The 25,228-nt window shown below is 40.5% G+C and overlaps 1 protein-coding gene across 3 annotated transcripts in view; it reads right to left on the bottom strand.

Annotated features, from left to right (window-relative positions):
• Nucleotides 1-25,228, bottom strand: part of FOCAD (focadhesin) — a 201,064-nt gene that overhangs the window by 115,674 nt on the left and 60,162 nt on the right. For 2 of the 3 annotated variants that reach the window (XM_074953460.1, XM_074953459.1), the window contains exons 10-11: nucleotides 24,302-24,510; nucleotides 18,594-18,851 (exon numbers count right to left, since the gene is read on the bottom strand). In XM_074953460.1, coding sequence (XP_074809561.1) covers nucleotides 18,594-18,851; nucleotides 24,302-24,510 — 467 coding nt within the window. The remainder of the gene's footprint in view (nucleotides 1-18,593; nucleotides 18,852-24,301; nucleotides 24,511-25,228) is intronic. The other variant, XM_074953461.1, reaches the window with a different exon arrangement.

The following is a 25,228-nucleotide window of genomic DNA, read 5'->3' as shown; positions in this document are numbered from 1 at the left end:
AAACCCAGCTGTATGATTTTTATTGGTTTTATTACAAATTAATGAAAAGACAGACTTAAAATCAATTAATATTCTAGCTAAAACTAACTATTACATATCTTACTAACTAATTAAGGATAAAACAGTACAACTATAACAACTGGAATTGAGTTAACAAATCAAGCTGACAATATGGAATAAAATCAGCAACTGACTAAATCATTGGATGACCCCAATCAAGATTTAAATCATGACGTTAACATAACATGTAATCAATTCCTACACATATTAAACCTGAACACCTAAGGAGGCAAAGTCTACTTCTCAGCCTTATAAAGCAGTACTTAAACTCCTTCAAGGTCGCTATTACAAGGTGACATCTAGGATTAACTTCCCCTCCCTCCCCAATGTATCTAGTAACTGCGATACAGAGTGACTAACCACATCTAACATTCCTTTTTAGGACAGAGTAGTTTCTGGAAACATTCTTTTATAACCCATGGTGACACAAAGTGATTTAGGATAGTATTTACTCAAAACTTGAACAAGCCTGCGCTATTTCTTAAACACTCACAAGCGCGCGCGTGCACACACATACACACACACCCTCTCTCTCTCTCTCACACACACACACAAAGTGTTAGAGGGGGAAAAAAAATCAGGCATCCCTGCCAGATAGATTACCCAAAAAAAGAGGGGGGAAACGGTTACTTTGAGAACAGGATAGCTCTATTGTAGTCTTGGTCTCCTCCTTCCTAGGGGAAGGAGAGGCAGAAGCCCTTCTTGGTATTGTGGTGCCCTGGAAGAATTGCACCTTCTTACATATTTACCTGGATCTTTAAGGTTGTAATCCAGTTCACTCCTAGAAGCCTTCTGAGAAAATCAGGGGACCACAAATCTCACAGTCCAATCCAGATTGAGAGTGAACAAGCTTGACCTTTGGCCAGCCTAGTAAGTCCTCTCTCTCTCTCTTACTGGCAGACGTGTAACAATATATCTCACCAAACTGCAACACACATACTCCAAAAATGTGAAGATCATGTGAACAACAAGAGATCACTCCACGGGTGCAGTTTTGGCCCCCCTTCTCTGTGGGGATACAGATGGAACAATTCCTCTAAACCACTACAAATTTTGGATGTGATCAATGACCTACTAAGATCGTTATTATTTCTTACATCACTCATACTTCCATTCATTCATTTTCTCAGCATTTCTTAAAATAGTCTTTTTACTGGCAAAAAATTGAGAACTAAAATTTTACTTATCTGGATAAAGGGTTCTCTCTTAGCATAACAGCTTTCAGAGTTTATTAATACAAAACTTAAGGTAAGAAAAAATTAGGAGTGTGAAAACAAGAAAACCTGAACCTTCTTCAGTCCTCTGGGATTTCACCATCCTCCATGAGTTGTCGAAAATAACTGTTAACAGTTCCAAGATCACATAATTGGTTGAAAAACCACACTCAGAGTATTTATCAATGGTTTGCTGTCAAATTGGGAGGACATATCTAATGGGGTCCCACAGAAGTCTGTTCTTGGTCTGATACCATTCAATATTTTCATTAACGTGGATAATAGAGTAAACAATGTGCTTACTCAATTAGCAAGACATTAAGGTCAGAGGATTTGCTAGCATTTTGGAGTACAGAATTAGAACTCAAAACAACCCTGACAAATTGGAGAATTGGTCTGAAATTGTCAAGATGAAATTCAAGAAAGGCAAGTGCAAAGCACTACACGTAAGAAGGAAAAATCAAATGCACATATATTAAATGGGGAATACTTGACTAGGCAGTAGTACAGCTGAAAAGGATCTGAGGTTTATAATGGATCAACAAATTAAATATGAGACAAAGTGATGTAGTTGCAAAAAAGGCTAATATGATTCTGTTTTTTGTTTTTTTTTTTTTTAACAAGACTGTCATATGCAAGACATGGGAGGTAACTCTCCCACTCTACTTGAACTGGTGAGGCCTCAGCTGGAACAGTGTGTCCAGTTTTGGGCAACACACTTTACGGAAGATTTGAACAAACCGGAGAGAGTCCAGAGCAGAACTACAAAAATGATCAAAGAAAACCTGACCTGTGAGGAAAGGTTTAAAAAACTGGGCATGTTTAGTCTTGAGAAAGGAAGACTGAGGGAGCAGAGGAGACCTGATAAGTCCTCAAATATATTAAGGGCTGTTCCATAGATGACAGTGATCAATTGTTCCCCATGTCCATGGAAGGTAAGACAAGAAATAATGGCCTTAATCTGCAGCACGGGAGATTTAAGTTAGATATTAGGAAAAACTTTCTAAGTCTAGCTAAGCACTGAAATATGTTTCCAAGAGAGGTTGTGGAATCCCTGTTATTGCAGGTTTTTTAAAAAAAGGGTTCAACAAACACCTGTCGTGGTATACTAAATATACTTGGTCCCATTTCAGTGCAGGGGGCTGAATTAGATAAACTCTTGAGGTCCCTTCCAGTCCTACATTTCTATGATTCTATGAAAAATGAAGTTTATAAACTAAGCCTCACTCTAATAGGACCGTTTATCTCTTATCACCTTACACTTACAGATCCTGTTTTCTAGACAATAATAATAAGATATTCACTTCTAGTGATCAGACAATCTACGTATCTTTTTTTTTTTTTTGGAGGGGGGGACTGAAAAATTCTTCAAAGTCAAAAAGTTTGTCTGGCTTTCTAACAATGACTTTTCATAGTTTTGGCCCTCTTAGGTGAAATTAATGACTAGTGTATATCACTGCTTAAAAATGCAGCATTCTTTAAGCCAATCATGCCTCTCCTCCACCCCTTCGTTTCTTTTTGGTCTTAAGATGTTTTAGCTTTATGATCAATTAAAAGCAGCAAATGTATTACTACCTCAATTATAAGAAAAAACAAGCAAGGAAAAATAGGTTTCTCTAGAAATTAGACTGCTTCCACATTATTAATTGGGTCACAACACATATCCTATCCTTTTCACATATGTGATAATCTAAAGATTACATGTAGCAAGGAAATGAGGAAGAAGGGACATTATATACATACACAGTGTGGATGAGTTACATTTCCAGTGTTAACTTTTTGGAATGTCTTGACTTTTGACAGTTTAATTTTGTAACCAGAAAATTCCATCAAAACTAGACTTTTTTGCATTTAATTATCCTGTTATGTAAAGAAGAAAAAAATTAGAGAGAAAGATCCTAAGTCCCGTGGCCCTTGAGAGTTTACAAGATCCACTAGCTGTGACAACAGAGCTTGAAAGCTCCTTGATTTGATAAAAATTGCAGTCCTGCAGAGCTGAGAGTGAAATCCTGCCTTCACTGACATTAGTGGCAAAACTCCCTTTGACTTCAGTGGGGCCAGGATTTCATCTATTGACTCTGCAGGCGTGCCACAGAAAGTGTTTGTGAAAATAAATCTTTGGGATGACACCAGGCCTGGACAATTTCAGCCACAAAGGGATTTGTTTGGGAAAGCTATGAAAAACTGAAAAAAGGAAATTCAGAACGGACATTTCCTCAGTCCCATCCTCACTCTGCAGTGGCTAGGAGAAGCTGACTTTGAGATCGAGGGTCTGTATTACCTCATTATCTGCTGTGTTCAATATCAGCTCATTATCTGTGTGATCTGAATTCGAGAAGACTGCCTGGTGTTCTGTAACAATTATTATCCCCCACAGTAAATGATTTTTTTTGTTAGTAGCTGTTGAAATATTGTCTGAAGCTCTATGAGAAACATTAAGCACTTGCTAGTATCAGTTACACAATCCTCTATTGGTATTTCCTTTCGAACTTTTTACAGTTAAAAAACAACTTCACTATACATTGAGAGTTTAGAAAAACAAAATGCTTTAGTATCACAACCCCTCTCCCCTAATTTAATGGATAAACAAGAATGGCCTGGGTAACCGTCAAAGATAAATAAATATTAACTCTTCATCAGTTGTTGAACAGTTTCAAAAAGCCAACATGAAGATTCATTAGCTCTTAGTGCATATGAACATGCTCAGAAGGCGACAAATGTGTTGCCTAGCAACAGTGCATTTTACATCCCTCATCATCCCCAAAGATGGAGCAGTTGGGTCAAGCCTCTCATTAGCACCCCAACAAGGGTTTCCAGGGTTTTGTTATGTTTGTTTATTTTGGGTTTGTTTTAATTATTCTGTTTGAAAAAGATGTTCAAGTATCCCAACAGAACCTCTTTTAATAAGAAGCTTAAATATGCTACACAAAGATCTAACTGTAGCAAAAGCTGCTATTCCCCAAACCAACAGGATTTATGTGCACATTCACACGTTCTCTGCAATTTGGTGATTTATTTTTAAGCTACAAAACAATTAGCCTCTTTAAAAGCAGATGCTTTGATTGACTGGAGGGAGTAGGGGGGGAAACAGAATCCATCATTCCCCCTTTCCTTTCTCCCTATCTGAATTTTTTAATGGATTTTTTCCCCAAACAGCTCCTCTGCTACAGCTGCTAATAAAATTCTCCTGAGATTAGCACAATAAAAAAAAACTATACCCAAACAAAACAACACTTTACAAGGATTATGATCCACAATTAAAAAAATCCAATTCTCAATTTAACAACCTGGTTGTAGAACATTGACCTCGTATCAATGGCTCTTCATTCATGCCTCACTTTCTTAACCTAAATACAGATTGCATGGGAGAATTCATCTACCTTAATCATACAGTATTAGCAAGAGTAAGATCCTCTCATCACTGCAAACAAAAAGCAAATGGAACTGCAATGAGTTTTCTAGGTTTTACTTCAAAAGTTTACAACACTGGATTCATAGGACTAGCTTTTCCAGAGTTCACACTCCAACATTTCCCATGTAGGCATCTAAATGAAATGGCCAGTTTTCGAAAGAGTTCAGCACAGAGCAGTTTCCAGTGAGAACAGTGAGAGCTGCTGAATGCTGAGCACTCCTGGAAATCTGGTTACTTCATTTGGGTGCCCACATGAGTGGGGTTTTTTAATATTTGGCCCATGTGGTTCTGAACACTTATGAGAATCTGGTCCATATGCTCTATAAAACTGCATGTGCTTCAGCATCCTAATAAACTTGTAGCAAACATCCCTCCAAGATTCTGTCCACAGAATGTATTGTAATATGTCCATTCCCCCAAAGCCATTCTCTGGTATTAACAGCAGCAGACTTAGAATAGTGCCATCGAGTATTACTTAAGACCCTTTTCAGACAGCCACATCAAGTTCAATGGATTTTTACACATAGTTTCTAGATGAATAAGGAGAACATATTTTGCTTTTTGTCATCTTCCCCCTTCCACCCCCACTTTTTTCCCCCTCCGAAAGACAGGCGATAATGCATCGTTAGATGAATTTCCCAGAAGGGTGTCATTTACCACTAAAATATTTCATTCCAGCAGTTGAAAACCATAAAAGAGTGAATGTCCTCTAGAGCCTCATAATCCCCTAATAACGGTAATAGATCTTGTGTTACTATTCACAAGTGACCTCTCAGTCAGACGATTTAATTTTTTCCCCCTGCAGCACGGTTGGTTTCACACACAATGTAATAACAGTTTTTGCACAACAAGACAATTCATCCGATTAAAAGGACTGTATAAAGTCGTTCATGAACAGCATGTGTCAGTGCAGCTCAGTAATGATTTGATTTAAGACAGCCTGATAATATATGCACCGCTATTCATTCTTTGGCCTTTTAAAAAGATTTCTGGACTTTCTTCCAGAATGTTTCAGAACATTACTTCAACACTTTTCAGCTGGTAAGATATCTAAAAACTGATCAGATATAATCACTCATCTCGAACAATAAAACAGGCTTTCAGGCTTCTGCACTAGGGTAGGAGAAAAAACAGAAAAAGCAAAGAAAAAAGTGATCCATAGGCATTATGAAAAGAGAGGTGGAAAAGAGAGCGGGGTGTTGTGTGCAAAACTGGTTACTGCAATCATTTTTATTATGAAAATTTCTGCAATGCTCCATTAATTTATTATATATACTGTAGTGTCAGTGTCAAAAGGTATTTCAAGATTAAAATGGAAGACCTGTTTTTGAGCCCCAGTCACTCTCATGAAGTAGAGTTAAAATAAATGCAAAACCTAAGGAAGAGATGTAAAGTCTGTGCAGCTAAATTCAAGCAATAAAGATAGGATTCTACTCAGACATCCTCTCCCTGATCCTCTTCCATCTTGCAGCACATCACTGCCACATACAGACTAGACCTGAATCATAAAGTATCTCTAGCTTTGCACTAATCATCAGCATCACAAAGCAGTGGAATTACATCAGCAGTAGAACCACTGATTATTGTGAATACTAAAACGGACTGCACAAAATTCCTCCTGTATCTTTTCTTACAGCTAGCTAGCTTTTTATACTGTATTCATCACCATGGCATTTGAGCACCTCCACAAACTCTTCTATGTCAAGAGTATCCCACCACTTTGCTCCATTCTGCATCTCTTCATTCAATTCTACCTATACACCCATCACTCTCTCTTCTGAATCCTAAGTCTTGTCAAAGCTCACTTAGACCTGTTCAGATCAGGGTTACAACAACATGATGCTAAGATCAGCAGCAGCAGCCCGTCACCCATCTATAGTAGTCATCCAAATGTTGCTAACATCAGCGGAGCTGAAGTGTGTTAGTAATGGTTGCAAAATTTTGGAAAATGTCCCTAGTGTACTAGAGCTTTTGTCTCCTACTCCCACTCATAACTTTCAGACTGTCGTGCCTCCTCCTATTGCAGCACCACCTGTATCATGATCAGTAGAACTGGAGTCAGAGGATCCATGCTCCCTGGGGGGGCTGGGGGGGAGTATTATTGAGGAAACACTAGGAAAACACAGAATATGAGGAATGGGCAGGAAGCAATGCAGCCAATTGGACAGAGCAGTCTTCAGGATTTATTAAAGTTCCACTTATTCAACTTAACCTGCATTCAGATTTACCCTGTACTAATGAAACACTGCCTCGGTGGTCTGGCTTCAGACTAGCTGCTACCTCACTCAGGGGCCAGTCGCCTTCCTGCTCTCTCCACCATGTGTGAGGTGCTGGTCTCCCCAACCCATTAAGGACTCACTGCCATCCTCCAGAGCCTTTCAGGCCCTTCTTCCTGGACACCATTTTGAGAAGCTAAAACAAAACTCCAAAGTAACACTAAAAGCGCTGTTAGTAGAGGCTGCTAGGACTTAAGAGCCTTTCACTCTGCTCCAGGGGTAGTCACAGGAGCCAAAGTTCCTTTCTGCAGCCCTCTTCAACTGAGCTGTTTTAGCCCTTTAGAGGAAACACCTAGCCTCTTCCCAGCTGGATCTGATAACTGAACAGAGCAGATTGGCCCCAGGCCTCTGGCTTTTAAAGGGACAGGCTGCTCTTATACCTCCCTTACTTGGGAATAGCCTCTAATTAATGCACTGTGTGCCAACTTCCTCTGTCTCCTTCAGAGTTTTTGAGAAGAGAAGAGGAGAATGCATGGACATTCTACTTCTGTGCTTTAGCAAATTTTTTTTTTTTTTTGTGATAAGCCTTTTCCCTACTCCTGCCCTCTGAGATCAGTTTATACTGAAGCCAGCCACCTGTGACAATCTGGTCAATTTTCCCTGTAGCGAAAACAATCAAGGGTTTATCTGCCACTGAGGTTCTTCTTAGTGTATGCGCAACATGCCTCAGGTGGCACATGACAAGGAATCATCACCAAATTTGGTCTGTTGGTTGGATCCTTAGTTTCCGTGGCTTGGGTCGGGTACCTACGGGGAGTGCAATATGAACGCTGATCTATGCCCCCCTGCCACTGAGTTTAAAATGACTAATGGAACCTTGCAAAAAGGCCATTCTGATATCCTATGTTTTGGAGGCAAATGCAAGATCAGTGCCTGGAATGTTCGACCATCGTCCAAAACAACTAAAGCTGTCACCCTTGTCAAGCCGTTGAAAAGCTGGAGTACGGACATCTGCACTTTATCTGAAGCGTGCTGGCCATGACATGGTGAAAAGAAAGTTAAGGACCATATGTTTTGTCGAGGCTGGAGTGTCAGGTTGCTCCAGGTTGCTGATGGGTTGTATTCTTGCCTAATGCTCAATGAGCATTGAAGGGTTGGCAAGAGATTAATGAGCAACTTATCAGCATCTGATTCCATACCAGCTGTGGGCATCTTACTTCCATCCCAGTGTGTAGACCCACAAACAGCAAGGCCAATGATGTGGCTGCAGATAAATTATTTTTTTAAACCAGCAGCTACAGTTAATCTGTAATGACACTAACAAAAAGATATGACCCTGGGTTACTTCAAATCGCAGGTAGGAAAGGAGGATACGTGAGCAAATACTCTTTGGAAGTTTGGTATTAGGCAGAAAAACAGGAATGGGTAGTGACCACTGAAATTTGAGTCTGCCACATGTCATGGTGATGCCTGACTCACTCTTCACAAGCAGACCTGATACAGCCCCAATGGTTTCCCTAGGGCTGTTGTCGATCATGTCCTCACTGGAGATCAACAGTATTAGTATGCTGAGGTACTGGTACTGAAGTTCACACTGACCACTGGCTTCTGCTAACAAAAATGTGCCGCCAACTTTGAAGACAGACAGTTAATAGGCCAAAATTAGTCCAATTCAACCAACATCTTTTATTACAATCAAGCTATCAGATGGCTTTCTATTCTGAATTGCTTAAAGCCACTGAAGCATTGTCTTGTTAGCTCATTTTGGTAAATCACAGTGGATGGTGGCTGATCTGGTCAGACAAGAAGCAGTGCACATTGATCTGGTTATTAATCTGGATAAAACTAAGTCCCTGGCCATTTTCATTTAGCAGTCTCCAGTCCCAGATTGCAAACAACTCAGTATTAACCTATCCGGATAGGACAGTGAGCAGATGGCAACTGTCAAATACATGAATAGCATCACAGACAGTACTGGAAGATGCTCAGAAGATGTGGATACTTGGATAGCAGCATCTGCTGCCACACTTTGGGCCCTTCAGAATTTGCCATGAGGCTGCAGATCTATAGGATCACAGATCTACTAACTATTCTATGGAAGTGAACCATGGGTATGGAGGAAGACTCAAAAACATCAAAATGACATTTTCAATTCTCATCGACTTCATTGGCTCCGCCATATCAAGTGGCGGGACAAGATCAGATTTGAGGATATTCAAAGTTGAACCCAGCAACTGCCTCCATCAGCACTGCTTTGGTTTCAGTGACTTTCTTGATATGGACATATTAGAATGGAAGACCAACAAATTCTGATCTACGTATACCAAAGAATGTCACTATACATCCGGAGATCAGGTGTGCACCAAAAGCTTCACTGGCGCAATAAAATGATCAATCATGGACGTAAACTGAATGTACAGCTGGACCACCTTAAGCACCCTGCCAGAGGTCAATCCAAATGGTTCTCTACATCAAGGAAGCCACATGCCTTTGGGATTTGCCATAATGAAGAAAAAATCTCCCCACCCCTAGAATAAAGGCACCGAACCTCTACACACCATTTTACATTCTTCACCTACTGTAAACTAACATATACATTTATGAAGACACATAGAATAGCTATCCCCAAAGCCACTTAGTTTCCCTAAAGATATTCTAAGTTACTGGCACGCATTCTTTGTAAAAGCTTGTTGGTATTCATATACCTGCCTTTCCCTCCACCAATATAGGTTGTCCAGAAAGTTCTTTGTTAACTACTTTCCTGTGAATGAAAAAGAAAAATGGCTATATTTTAATTTAGCAATTTCCATTTCCAAATTTCCTAATTATTAAACCCAAAACCCAAATTCTTTCTTCTTCCCTTCAGGTATCACTTATCAAGACTGCCTATGCAGAGCACTTAAAAATCCCACCTATTCAAACACTCAGGGCAAGCAGAAATTTTAACTGGGCAAGTGGAGCCAGGTAGCCAGTGGTGCTAATCTCCCACACATTCAGGAAAGCACCAGTGGAAGAAGCACAGCCCGTTATAAAAAGAGATAGGGACTGAAGTTTCATTTACCTGGGCAGGACAGAAGAAAACCCTGGAGGGGGAGGGGAAATTGGAAGGGGAGGGGAGAGCATAGAATTCATTAACTAGGAAAGAGCCCAGAATTTACTAACTGGGAGATTATGTGGGGTGTACATATCAGAATTGGTTTTGATGTTTGGAAGGCAGAGTTGGCAGATTTGATTAACTGATGTAGTACGAAAGTTCAGGGATTATTTTACTTGGGAATGCAAAACTACTTAATGGATGGGGAGAACTGATTTTTATTTAGGAATGCAAAATGGATTAGTTGCTATACACCAGATGACTACCTCGCTTCCACGCTCAACCCTAGAAGCACTAGTAACACACTGGGAACGTGATTCCAGTGTTGTAGATGCATAGGATGGACTGTTTGGTCCAGTCAACCTGCTTTGAACCATTCCATGAAGCTGCTGTAGCAGCTCCTAGCTAGTCTCCCCTTCTGGCCCTTGGCAACTGAAAAGGGAGTATGGCTAAAATATTCCTTCGTCATGGTGACCCCCATGTCCCTTTGGCACAATGAGCAGCCAGCATAAATGAGAACAGCCTCAGGACTGCTCTAATTTATGCCAGGCACTGGCCCGGAGGAAGATGGCCCCAGGACTGGGGAGGCGCAGTGGTGGTTTAGTTCCACCTTTGCTTCACTCCCCCAGCGCCACCTCTACCTTGCACTCTGCACAGCTCAGCCAGACCGAACAATCTGGCCCACAGTCTGTAAAAGGCCTTGGGATCTTTTGGGATGAAAAGTGCTATATAAATGTACAATGGTATTATTATGCAACCCTCCATACAAAGCATTCGCATCTCCCTGGCAGCACTCGTCAAGAGACCAACAGGGGATACATCCCCACAAAATTAAACTCCACAGTATACTACTTGTTCCAAGTTTTAAAAGATTACCTACAAGAATGACAACTGTAATACTATTATGTGATACTTGTAAGAAGATACTTGAAGTAAGATATTTTACATTCTTTGCAGAATAGCATTTTAAAATTTACAATAATCTAAAACAAAAAGTCACTGTCTGCACAGTGCCTGTTTGCAGACCAAATCTGACCCAATTAGAGAACAACAAATAGTTAGGGTTTGAGTTTCAGGTTTTATGTAGTAATTCCCAATCCATTTGGACCCAATGTAATTTTAAACTTTGCTTCATCATTGTGATAGGTCACTGGAACTACTTGTATCCAAATATTCCACAATATTAGCAGAGGTTATTCCCCTAGCCAGGAGGGCCCTCCTACTTACAGTGAAGACAGACCACCTAATCTAATGTTTGATGCTGCCTCTGTCAATCTTTACTATATTAGCACACAAAAGCCTATCCTTAAGGTTTCGTCATACAGTAAGCAATTGCAAGACACTTCATATTAGAAGTTACAGTCTGGGTCAAATTCTGCTCCGCCACACCTCTATGAATCTGGTGTAACTCCACTGACTTGCATTTAAATTTCTCTCAGAATCTGTTAAAGTGAAGTCAGTGAAGTTACTCCAGAATTACACCAGAATCACTGAGAGCAGAATCTGTCCATAGGCCTTCAACTCAACTCATTCTGCTTAGGTATTGCAGTCTGCAGATTTCTGTAGGTTAATATTCTCTCTCTTTCTTTTTAAATTATTTCTTTATTGAATTTTGAACAACCATATTAAAAGGTTAGAAAGCGAGGCATTAACATTCACTGTTTCAAGCTGTGGAACGTACTATTATTTAATCACACACACAGCTCAGCTACAGAGCATCTAATTCAATCTGCTGCTATGTCATGTGCCCTATATTTAAATTTGTTAGTAAACACATGTACCAATCAGAGAGAGGATTATATGCTATTAGGGTTTGTTTTAAATGCTAAAACTTAACCCAGGAATTGCCTTGCAAGAAGAAAACAGAGTTAATGACTATAAGGAGGAATGTAGTGTATTTCAATCAGCTCAGTTTCACCTTCAGATACAATACTGCTTTAAGTTTAGTTTGCTTTTGCTTAGCCTGCTCCTTCAATCTGGTTACATATTTCTGATTTAATTGAAGACCTACTTTGGCAATGGATTTCCATTTATTAGACAACTGTTGCCAAGAGAGTTATGTCAAGAAAGCAGACGTCAGCAATATAACCCCCTCCTCTGCTAAGCAAAATAATGCAACTGCCTTAAGAAACATACCCAAATAGAATGTCCTATAAACTTATCCATCACCGCTGGCTTGAGACCACAATATCGTGTCTGGCCACCAACTTCTGTTGCCTATAAGTTTTACACTCTGACACTTATCATTTTGATCAGCCGCTCTCCCCTCACTTATATTACAGTTTTATATGCAATGTACACTATGCCAATATTATTGGTCAGTGCTTTTGTGCTGTTCCTAGCATGCCAGTTTTAAAACCACGTGTATGCTTCCTGGAGTGAAGCATTAGATTTTTTTTTGTTTGTTTTAAATGTGGCCTGATTCTGATTAACACATCAAAGTTTTATTGTGTGAATAAAGTAAAAACGTTTGCCCCATCTCTCCTGTACCTGATAGCTCATACGAGCCACAGAGGAATGAGGTTTGCCTCTCAAGCATAAGAATTGACCATGGAAGATAAAGAACCATCTGAACCCTAGTTATCAATAAAGGTCTTTTAGCTGACAATGTATTTCATATAAAAATTCTGAATCCATTATAGCTCACATTTTTAGATTAAAAGAAAGATTCTGTGATAAAAACCAGAGACGACCTGCTAATAATAAATTCAACAATGAAACACTTTACAATTTAAATACCTGAGTTTTTCAAATCCAAAATGCATTTTTATAGCAGCAAATATGATGACCTGGGTTTATCCCATATTCTGATCCATGACTATGCAAATAATTTATAACAGACTGCCACTGGCACAGTGCACATTTCAGTACAAATCTTTGTATTCCCCATTACTCAGCCTCAAAAGCAATTTTTATTCCCAACTGAAGACCTCAAGCAAAGGCATGCGAAGCCATTTGAGAAGGAAGGTTTAAAAAATTCCCAAAGTTCCCACTTTTCCCCAAAATAGTTTACATTTATCTGTATTGAATTAAGTATAAACAGTACAGTTTACAGTATAAACCTTCCTCAAAGAGACATCTGCAGACTGCAATTCCCACCAAGCAGCACCACCACCATGGTGGTGGAAAGTTGTCTAGTTAGAGTCACTTTGGGCTTTTGTGTTGCAAGTTGATGTTTTTCAGGTGCAAAAGACTTATCAGGAAAATAAGTCTTGGGCAGAGGTGGGCAAACTATGGCCCGCAGGACTGTCCTGCCTGGCCCCTGAGCTCTCGGCCGGGGAGGTTAGCCCCCGGTCCCTCCCCCGCTATCCCCCCTCCCCCGCAGCCCTGCCGCACCACCAGCGCTCTGGTCCGCTGCTCCTCCTGGGCAGCAACCTCCTGCCACTCTGAGTGACTTGGTAAGGGAGCGGGGGGGGTGGGGGTGTTTCCATAAGGGGCAGGGGGTCCTGGGGGTCAGTCAGGGGACAGGGAGGTTGGAAAGGCATGGGAGTGCCAGGGGACCTGTCAGTGGCGGAGATGTGGATGGGATCTGGGCAGTCAGGGGACAGGGAGCAGGGGGAGTTGAATAGGGGTTGGGGTCCCGGGGGGGGGCAGTGAGGGGACGGGAAGTGGGAGGGGTCAGATGGGGGGGAAGGGCCAGGCTTTTTGTGGAAGCACAGCCTTCCCTACCCTGGCCCTCCATACAGTTTCGCAACCCCGATGTCGCTCTCAGGCCAAAAAGTTTGCCCACCCTTGGTCTAGGGGTAGGATTTCCAAGTCATTGTTTTCCTTCCTCTATATACTCAAGGTCTTTGCAACCAGGTATGACACAATCTAAGGGTGATATCTGAAAAAACAAAAAAGCAAGGGCATTTTACACTGAATTGTTAGACAAGGATGTCTTTTAGGATTGGAGAGTGCAGGTGAGGGAAGCAATGGGAGTCCAGAGCCACGTGGCACAACAGAGGCAGATTCCAGCAGACCCTCTTGCCACAGTAATCTGAGGAGCCCCCTTTTGTCTAACACCACTAGTGTAAAGTTCTGACTAGCTTACGTCCTTTTTGTCTTTACTCTGTGATATGCAGCTGCTCTCTAGAAGGCAGAGAGGGATAGATATAACAGTTGAGAAGGACTACGAACCTGTTGTGGTGCAAGGGGCGGGAGTCATTGGCATGCAAAACTACAGTGAGAGACTAGGAATGGTTAACAAAGCAATCAGTTAGGGTGGCGCAAGATAGCTGGGAAAGAAAGAATGGTGCTTTGTTTTCTATGTTTCTCTTTCTCTCAGTGGGACTACTCTCGTGCTGAAAGTTAAGAACATGCATAAATCTTTACAGGATTGGGGCCTTAGACTGTAAGCTCCTTGGGGCAGCCTGTGTTCTAATATCTGTTCAATATAGCACACAGCACACTGAACAAATAATAAAAATAATTATCAAATCAAAGAATCAAATCCTTGTCCAAAGGAATGCTGTCGGTTGGCATAACTGCTTCATGTTAAAATTTTCCTAACACTGCTTAGTCAGAGCTAGCCTGCAGACTACACAGCTTATCCTGGGAACTCTGCAAATACCAATTGCTGTCCAGTCTCTGTGCAAATAGTGTTAACTTGAATCTACAACTACCTGGAACTCTCTAGAATGAGACAATGATAGCTCAATGATAGCTGAATAAATTTTGTGCATAGCACGACTTAAGAACTTCAAATGATAATAAAATGAACAAAACATAGCACCTCCTAGGGGGGAGGGACAGCTCAGTGGATTGAGCATCAGCCTGCTAAACCCAGGGTTGTGAGTTCAATCCTTGAGGGGGCCATTTAGGGATCAGGGCAAAAATCAGGGATTGGTCCTGCTCTGAGCAGGGGGTTGGACTAGATGACCTTCTGAGGTCCCTTCCAGCCCTGATATCCTATGGAAGGAGGTCAGGCCTGGTATACAAACCCTTTGGGGGGAGGGATAGCTCAGTAGTTTGAGCATTGGCCTGCTAAACCCAGGGTTGTGAGTTCAATCCTTGAGGGGCCCATTTAGGGATCTGGGGCAAAAACTGGGGATTGGCCCTGCTTTGAGCAGGGGGTTGGACTAGATGATCTCCTGAGGTCCCTTCCAACTCTGATATTCTAAATGCATGGAAATACTACAAGGGTGAAATATCATATAACCTCTTTCCACTCCACTGATGGCTACATGGAGTTTGGAATGCACATTAGATGAGTTTGCTACAGACTGAGGTGGATATAACCCTTAACTTTGGTTTGCAATTTTGTCTACTTCTCTTTATTGCCATGTCTCTTGCTAATGTATTACACCCATCGTTTACTTCCAGACTTAATCAGCCTTATGGACACAGAAGTGGCAGCAAACTACCCCTCCATATGCACATAGATCTTTTTCAAAGCACTGTACGTGTGGGTTCCCTCTTGGTAGTCTGAGAGAAACCATGAGTAAAATGACTTCAGAGGGTTATCCAATTCCTGGAACCTTAACTACATTGCAGAGCAATGCATCCAAAGGCCTTTTTGTTGATTTACACATAAATAATACATTTTATCCTTTTTTCACAGTAGCGAGCTTGCAGTTCATGTAAATTAACACATTCTACAGATTCTTCCATGCCCACACAATGCTCATAAACTTGATGAGTAACTCCAGAACAGGAGTTTGCAATCTTTTCCAGACTGAAAGCCATATTTTTTTTAAATCTGTTGTCATACGTCTGAGAATGAAAGGGGTCAGCTAATATTTCCATGTGACCTGGCCAGCATATTTGAGGCCCAATACTTTTAAATCTGCCAAAAAATATAAATAAAAGGAATGTTTAAAAATGGGGGTTTGAAGTGATGTGTTTTTAAAATATATATATTTCAAAAAAAGGGATAGGAAAATTAAAAACAAAGGAAAAATCTCAAAAAACATGGCCAAACACAAATACAAAGCTACAAGGGGAAAAAAAGACATGAGCAAAAGAAAAATACCAAACTCAAAAGCATAAAAAAATCCAACAAAAAACAAAAAAAAATTCATATGCCCTCCAAACCCATTGCATATGCAGCCCACTCCACCTGACAGACAGACAGACACACACACAGAATAAGAGAAAGAGAAAAAGAAAAAAGACATAAGCACAAAGAACACTGAGAAGAGAAAAAGAGAGGAAGATTAATAGTAGGAGTTCAAAAGGCAACACAGTGCTAGTACCAGTACCAGAGGTACAGTTACCTCTGAAGGCAACACATGATGGCCCTGATCAAGCAAAGCACTTAAGCATGTGCTCAAATGTTAGCACTCAAGTAGTCCCATTCAATTCAATGTGACTAAATGCTTCACTGGATCAGGACCAGAGCACCCAGCATCCTACAGAAACAAACCCATACTCCTCAAGCCACATGTTGCCAAATCCTGCTCTGAAGGGCGTGCAAACTAACATTTGAAACAAAAGTCCATTTAAGAAATAGACAAATAAAGCTGGCCTTTATGTTACAGGAACATCTCGAACTTTTAAAGGACTCTCTCTTGCTTTCCAACCATATATGGCCATCCAACATCTTGACAGATGAAAGGAGATGTGACAAAGTCGGTCTGTCAGTGGTGCTTAACAATGATATCAGAAAAGAGCCCGATGCGCGAGTGGCAAATCTTCCCACACTCCAGATTGAAGCTGAAGCGTATTCTGCTTCCTAGCTCGCCTGTGGGCCTCAGCCTCTGATGGCTCTCTGCAGTGACTGCACCAGACTAAACCCGGCTTCTCCAAACTGAACTACTGTGGGCAGGATTTTCCCAGTTGTCAGTGAGAACACTGAATTTCTTGAAGCTTTGCTTGACCTTGTCACCGTAACAGAGTTTTGGCGTTCCTCCACGTCGTGGGCAGTTCTTAAGTTGTCCATAGAGCACAGCCTTCAGGAGACGATCGTTAGGCATGCACTCCATGTCTCCCAACCAGCAACACCTGTGAGCGTCCAGCATAGTCTGCATAGACTGTAGGCCAGTTCTGTCAAGGATCTCATTATTAGTGATTCATTGGTGCCAAGTAACTCCAAGCATTTTTCTAAGACAGTGGAGGTGGAAACTGTTCAATCTCTGCTCCTGCTTGGAGTACGCAAACCAGATTTCACAACTGTGAAGGAGGGTACTAAGGACACAAGCCTGATAAACAGACACCTTTTTGTTCAGGGTTAGCAACTTGTTGTTACAAAGACATGAGGAGAGTTTGCCAAAGGTAATTTAAGCTTTGCTGATTTTAGCATCAAGTTCCCTATCAAGGTTAAGTGAACTGGTAAGAATTGAGCCAAGACAGCAGAAGTGATCCATGTTGTCCAACATAAAAATATGAATATTTTATAATCTACTGTATTGTCTTAGTTTAGTAACCCTGATTTAAATAATACACACATAGGACAATCTGGTGTTATGATTGCTAAATTATAAAGCCTAGTATCTATTTTTGTCTTTCAACTTATGCAGATATGTATATGGATATTGTGAAAAACCTGGCTTGAATTTAGAGGGAGTGAAGCAGACAAAAAGATAGCACAGACTATTCAGGTAATTTTGAAATGTAAGTCTACAGACATCAAGGGACTCTGAGATCATCATAGTAACCACAAGAGGGCTGTGATTTAGGAGGTCATGAGAAGCCAGAAATGGCTTAGTAGACTTTTCTCAATTTTCTTGCATTGTATTCTTCATATATATTGGGTAAGACTACAAATAAAAGTCATTTTTCTAACCTTGCACAGCTTACAACTAAAAAAAGAAGAGAAAAATAATCTAAAAAGGGAGATCATTACAAAAAAGTGAATGTGCTGAAGCATAAACACCTTATATAGTTTGAAAAACCTTTTTCTAATTAAAGTTTCAAAAGTTACCACAAGAATATGCTCAACACCATTTTGGACTTAGTCCCCAGAACATTCAAATAGACATATAGCTAAAAGCATATACTACTACTTTGCACTTCCATAACAGTTCCTATTAAAGGTCTCACAATGTTTCACAAACTTTAGTTAATCCTTACTACTTCCCCTGAGAGATTAGCCCTCTTTTACAGACTGGAAAAACTGCAGCACTACTGGCCCAAATTCACACAGCAAGTTGATGACAGAACCAGGAACAGAAGACTTATCTCCCACGTCCTCATGATATGCTCTAAATATTAAACCAGTGAAAACAAAGGGCTTAATTCTCCATTATGTCACACCAATATTAGACTGGCATAACACCACTTCCAACACCATAACACTTTAATAACAATGCTTTTATAGCTCCAGTGATTCACTATTTATAAATGGCAGATTCAAGACTGTCACCACTATGCAGCCACCAGAATGAAAAAGTCACAACTCTCAGAACTCATTCTTGGAAAGAGGCTATTTTGGTTTATTTTTTAAAAACCTTATTTTATTGCATTCCACACCCTGAAAAACATTCCTGAAAAACTAAAAACTCTTCAGTTACTGCACAGCAATAAAAGATCTCTCTCTTCACCAACATTAAATAAAAAAGGCTAGTGAGCGATTTTACACAGATACAAAAAACACTTTAAGCACACCACCCATATGCACTCAATGAACACTGCTGGTGCAAACACAACAGAGCAATCCATTAATGGTCAGATTTTACCTGAGAGGAATCTGCCTTGGCTATGTCCACAGTAGCACTCAGTACTCCACGAAGACTCTCTCCATTTTCTTGAACCAGGAGGTAAGCAAGTAGAAGGAAAACATGAGTGGGGACTTGATTCATAATAGGTAGCAGTGATTTAATGGAAGACAACCAGGCAGACACTGCAGACTTCTCTTTCATGTGCTCTAGGATCCTCCAGGTTGTATACAATAAATTGTACGTACTGGTTATAGGAAAGATGACCTTGCAGGATGACTGGAAAACACAGACAAATAAGCATTATGAATGGTTAAGTCCAAATCTTGAAAAACAAAAAAGTAACAAATCCAAATTTTGCCCGCCTAAACTTTTCATTTGAGATACCCTATTCCTTAAAGAAAAAAAATTAAATCAAATCATCACTAAATCTCTCTTTACTTGCTTGTCCATGGGTTCTGTCACTAAAGAGCAACATGATTCAAATTCACTGTTTTGAAGTTCCCCTCCCTGCTTAGCAGCAATCATCACTATTCCTGCTGGTAATTATGGTTCTATTTCCCAACTGAAGTGGAGAAAATGAAACTGGAGTATATTAAAAGTACCTTTTTCTGACAAAGTGCCTGCCATTTTGGAGACTGCCTCATGTTGCTTTAAACTGCCAGGTTATGAATTGAAAGAGAAAATGTAAGTTACTCGTGACTTGTTATGCTTTTGGTTTGCTTTTTTGCATTTCATCCAGCTTTGGCCAATAATACTAAACTAAACACTGTTATTTTTTAGTTCTCATGTTCCAGCACAGGTGTGGTTGTGTAATATTTGGGTTGGAAATAACAGGGAAAGATTACAATCCCAAGAAGAATCTGTTAGATATTTCTTTTTTTAAATCACTGAAAATTTTCAATGCATGTTAGAGTTAATTAAAAGACAACACTAATTCAGAACCTAAACTACCTAACATTTTTTATTAAAACTGAATTCTCTTATAAAAGGAAATGTTTTCCAAGTGGTCTTCCACACCCAAATCTAGATTATAACTGAGAGGCAGCCTTAGGGGAGGAAGCATTTAGATGCAATACATTTTATATATGAAGGAAGGAAGGAAGGAATTTGAAAGGAGGTTTCCAGCTGGAAACTAGAAATTGACCCATAATTCAGACTCAGTCAGGGACAGGACCTGTTCACCCTTGAATTTCGAAGTGAAAGAGATATTCTGTATGAGCAGCCATAGCAGTTCTACATAAATCTTCACACCTTAACTTTAATCACATTGTTTAATGTAATGTAAATTTATTTTGATTAATGAGAACTATAATATCCCTGTACTTTAAATGACCTTTTTATAATAGCATTTAAATTAGAATTAACTCTTACTCCAATATTTATTCCATCAGTTATTGTATGTGAAAAATTCAACAACCTGCAACCCACTGTCCCTTTCTCGGATGAGATTACTTAGAGCCAAATTCTCCCCTCAGAGGTACCCAGGGGTCTCCCATTTACTTCAGCTGTTGTCACAAAGGCTGATTTAAGATCAGAATGTGGCCTAATGAGGAAGTTCAGGATCAGTAGGTTCTATTGTTAGGGGCCTGATCCAGCAGGATATTGGCTTATTCAGCTCCCTCAGGCATCTGAAAATCAGGATCAGTCCCTAAGAGGTAATTTCACCATAGCTGAAACCAATACTAGAATTGAGGGCTACAGGTGGTTATACCCATACCTCAAATTTCTCACTACTGCAAGTTGAATAAAGCTTTAAAAGCTGGAACACCTTAAGTGCTTTGGGGTTTAGAAAGGAAAAATATATAATCACTGCCATTCCAGTCTGAGGACTGCCCTGGGCAGAAATCTAGCTGGGCAACTTCCACTGGAACTGTGCCAGCCCTAACAGAAAATATACCCCTTACTGGCAGAGACAGATCAGTTTTGTTGTTGCATTTTTCAAAATATTTGAAAAAACAAAAAACAAAACCATAGTTCAGGCATGTTTTCTACTGAATCCGGTGATTCAGATACTGTTCTCTGGAGATATGTTTGTTTTCCTTACCATTAAACAGCAGGAACAGTAGTAACCTACACAGGCGTATAACATTCTCTCCCAATGACTTACTCCCTTTCTGACACATTGCTCTCTTGGGAAGAGAGGGGAGGGAGTCTCAGCATTTAATCGGAACAATTTCATTTGTATTTCTGCATTTTACTGAAATGAACAATGACTGTGGCGGTAATAATTTCTTCATAATAACTATATGCCGTGGAGCTGGAAAAATACAAGCCCTTACAGCACTTTATGTTACCATGATTCTCCTCCCCTCTAGAGAATCATGTCCCTTTCCCCTCCATATTTTTTGGGAGTGCTATTGTTTATTCACAGAAAATTTGCCAGCAAAGTTTAGTCATGGCTAGCATTAACATTCAGCAGCTCAGTATTTGTTTACTGCGCTCTGACAATGTATATTGAGGTCTGACAATATGTTCCATGTTCCATGGGATGCCTGTCCCAAGGGTTTACAATCTCATTTAGACAGACAGTACAGACACAGCATACATGTGCCAGTGCCTTTTACTAAATGAAGTAACTGTTCAGTTGTATGTCATAGCAGTGAAGGACATAACTAATGAAGATTCTTCTGTCTTAAGTGGTAAAGGCTTGTGCTGTCAGAGAAGGAGGATTCAAGTTGTAGCCCCATGTTGCTACGATTTGTGAGCAGCAAAGCAGAAGTCAAGTAGTTGTAAGTGCCCATAAACTGGTTACAATATACTAGGTGGGCAAAGAAGAATCTTTTTTTATGTTTAGTATTGATTGATTGAAAAATTGTGTCTGCAGTGGCTCATTACTGAGGCTTCACTGAAAGAGAGAATATATAGGAGTATGATTGGAGAGAGGATTCTGGTTCAGAGGGGACAGCCCAGAAAAAGACTCAAAGAGGCACGTGACAGAAAGATAAATGGAGCTGGTAAAGCTGGGCAGAGGAAAGGGGGATTCTCTGATTGCGAGCCCTGGAGGCAGGGACTGTTATTTTTATACAGCATCTGCCACAGTGGAGTTCTAATTCTTATTGGGATCTCTGAGTATTAGGGCAGTCCGTTTTTTAAATCACAGGAAGAAAGGAGAGCAGAATATCAGGCACGAGCAGAGTTAAGTAAAGCCTTGAGGGCCTGTACTAGGAACCTCACTGATACAAGAGGTGACGGTTGCCAGTTAAGGATCAAAGAGGGGATGGGATGTGGTCTGGAAGGGAAAATGCTATTCACACAAGCATTCTGGGTGGCCTGGAGGACACAAATTAGAAGCTCAGAGACCTAGCAAATTAGAGAAGTTGAGGCAAGAGATGAAGATGACACTGATAAGGCTTTTCCCTGTAGGAACACAGCATAAAGCATGAAAAAGTACACGTGGAAAGTCCATTGAAGATTATATTCTGTTAGAGATTTGACCCTGGTGCACAAATTCACCAAGCATGTGGGAACACTAAAAAAATCTACATTTCTGGTCCTAAAGTTAAGGAATATCATATCATATATCATCATGACACTATTTAAGTCCATAGTACATCTACACCTTGAATACTGCATGCAGTTCTGGTCATCCCATCTCAAAAAAGATATAGTAGAAATGGAAAAGGTACAGAGAAGGGCAACAAAAATGATTAGGGGTATGAAACAGCTTCCATATGAGGAGAGATTAAAAAGACTGGACTGTTCAGCTTAGAAAAGAGATGACTGGGGGGAATATGATAGAGGACTATAAAATCATTAATAGTGTGGAGAAAGTAAGTGTTATTTACTCCTTGACATAACACAAGAACCAGGGTTGATCCAATGAAATTAACAGGCAGCAGCTTTAAAACAAACAAGAAAGTAGTGCTTCTGCACACAACACACAGTCAACCTGTGGAACTTGTTACCAGGGGATGTTGTGAAGGCCAGAACTATACATGGGTTCTAAAAAGAATGGGACAAGTTCATGGACGATAGACCTATCAATGGCCATTAGCAACCTTATGCTCTGGATGTTCCTAAGCCTCTGACTACCAGAGGCTGGGATGGGGTGGGGGGGGGGGGATGGATCACTTGATAATTGCCCTGTTCTGTTCATTTCCTTTGAAGCATCTGGCCCTGGCCACTGTCAGAAGACAGGATACTGGGCTAGATGGACCATTGGTCTGACTCAGTAGGGCCATTCTTATGGTTTTTAAAAGCTACAGGTTATCACACATCTCCATAGCTCATCAGCCAGTACAGTAACAAGGTTTCTGGAGCCTTGAGGGGAAAATCTGGGATACAAGTCCTTAAAACATCTCCCCTAGGAAGATCTAGGGAGCTATCCTCTAGGATAAATGGATATTAGATGCAGAAACCAGAAGAAATGGTACGTTTTGCTGTCTCAAATGCACCACCAACCTGACTAATCTCCAGAAACAGTTGAAAACAGCTGTAAAGAGGCAAATGGAGCCTAACTTCTACAGTGCTGAGGATGTGGCGGGCAGCTCTCACCTATCCGCAGAACATTTGGATGGAGATTTTCAAAAGGAGGCTGGATAGTCATCTGTCTCGGATGATTTAGACAACAAATCCTGCATCTTGGCAGGGGGTTAGACTTGATGACCTTTGTGGTCCCTTCTAACCCTATGATTCTATGAACATATGGATGGAGTCTAGAGGAGAGCAACAATAATGATAAAGGATTTTGAAAACCTGACTCATGAGGAAAGGTTAAAAGAAACAGGCATGTTTAGTCTTGACAAAAGAATACTGAGGGTGGACCTGAAAACAGCAATCAGGTCTGTTAAGGGCTATTATAAAGAGGATGGTGGTCAGTTGCCCTCCATGTCCACTGAAGGTAGGACAAGAAGTAATAGGCTTAATCTACAGGAAGGGAGCTTTAGGTTAAATACCAGGAAAAACTTTCTAACTATAAGAGTAGCTAAGCACTGGAATAGGTTTCCAAGGGAGATGGTGGAAATCCTCAGCAATGGAAGTTTTTAAGAACAGGCTGGACAAATACTTGTCAGGGACGATCTAGGTTTACTTGGTCCTGTCTCAGTGCAGGAGGCTGAACTTGATAACTTCTCAAGGTCCCTTCCAGACCTACATTTCTATGATTCTGTGTGGGAGGGAGGGAGAGTTCTCAGGCTCAAGATCACGTATCAATAAATAAGAGGGGAGCAGCAAGTAAGTACAAAAAGATTCCAAGATGATCAGTTGACACCATAATAGGTGGTACTTTTATGCCCCCTTTGCCTTTGTTCTCCCTCCCTTCCCCAACAAAGTGGAAAGAGAAGAAAAGAGTGGTGGTTGATGAGACTATACTGTTACAAGGAAGGGGATGAGTAAGAGTACCATAAGCAAGAGTCTGAAGGAGGCAAAAGTTTTGCGTTCTATTGAGTGCTGCTATTTGGCTAACAGCACAGGATGAAGATGTATTTATACCTTTACATCTGTATGAGCTGATATAAGGCTGTAAAAAAAAAAAAAAAAAAAAACCAACCATACAGGTAGAAGCGATGCCCAAGAGCAAAATTAGTTTTTGCTGCCTTCCCAGTACTTCCCATTTTACTCATCTTTAATATACGTGTTGACAGTTTCCATGTCAAGTTTAAAAAGCACACACACACACCACCTTTAGAAGTCTCTAATGTAAATTACTGCATGTAACAACGCAGAGAAACTGTTATATTCCCCCTAACCCAATCCGCCCCAAAAGAAGGGAAAAGCCTCAATTAAACCTTTACCAATTTCTTTTTATCCTTTATGCCCTCCTGCTGTACCATTTCCAGAAGATTTATAGCCAGCTGTTGCCTAGTGGGGTCAGAATCTTCCTCCGATATGCAGTCCTCAACTGCTGTTGAAGATAAGATCTGCAACACAGGCATCACCAAGATGATGGCTGTGGCTGGAATTTTCTGAGTTTCTGTACAGGAAAGGAGCTTGCAAGCTATTTGAGCAAGAGAAAAAAATTAGGTGGAAAAAAGAGTTATACTTTTCAGTATGACATACACATTTTCTAGCAAACACTCTGGTCAAGCACAGTAACAGTCCCCAAAAGAGTTGCAATATATATACATTATACTGCCACAGTGCAAACTACTTTCCTGATAAGGACCACATCACCAAATTTACATTTCATGCCATTTATACCAAGCCACCTGAGCACCTTACATCAATAAACACGGAAATGGAATATAACAGAAACCCCTGCTTGTTAATGTATCAGCAGGAAAAGTCTATTCTCTATTACTAAACCAATAAGTCAAAAGCCCAGCCAAACAAATAAGCTATACGCTGTGCCCTCAAGATTGTCAAACATGAGATCAGAAGAACTGTCAGAAGTAACAGGTTCAGGAGGCCTGAACCCTGTGCTAAGGCTATCCTGCTGCTGGCTAGAAAAATTTAAACCCCGATACAAAGGAAGAACAAGCCAGCACATGCTAACATCCATGACGGGAAACAGGAGGGGGGAAAAAATCTGTTTTCGCCTTTGGCTCCACCAGATCAAACTTTTATTTTTTAACAACAAAAAATTACAGCTTAATACAATGAGCATTCCAATCACTGCATCTAACTTCAAAGAAGACTGACTACAAAAAGACAATGTCTTAAATTTAAGGAAACAAAACAAACAGGAAACCATGATCTTGGAAACTGGATATTCC

This window comes from Natator depressus, chromosome 5 (genome assembly GCF_965152275.1).
Source record: "Natator depressus isolate rNatDep1 chromosome 5, rNatDep2.hap1, whole genome shotgun sequence".
In the NCBI taxonomy this organism is placed as follows: Eukaryota; Metazoa; Chordata; order Testudines; family Cheloniidae; genus Natator; species Natator depressus.
The sequence above is the reverse complement of the archived record's forward strand: the minus strand, read 5'-3'. Positions and strand labels throughout refer to the sequence as shown.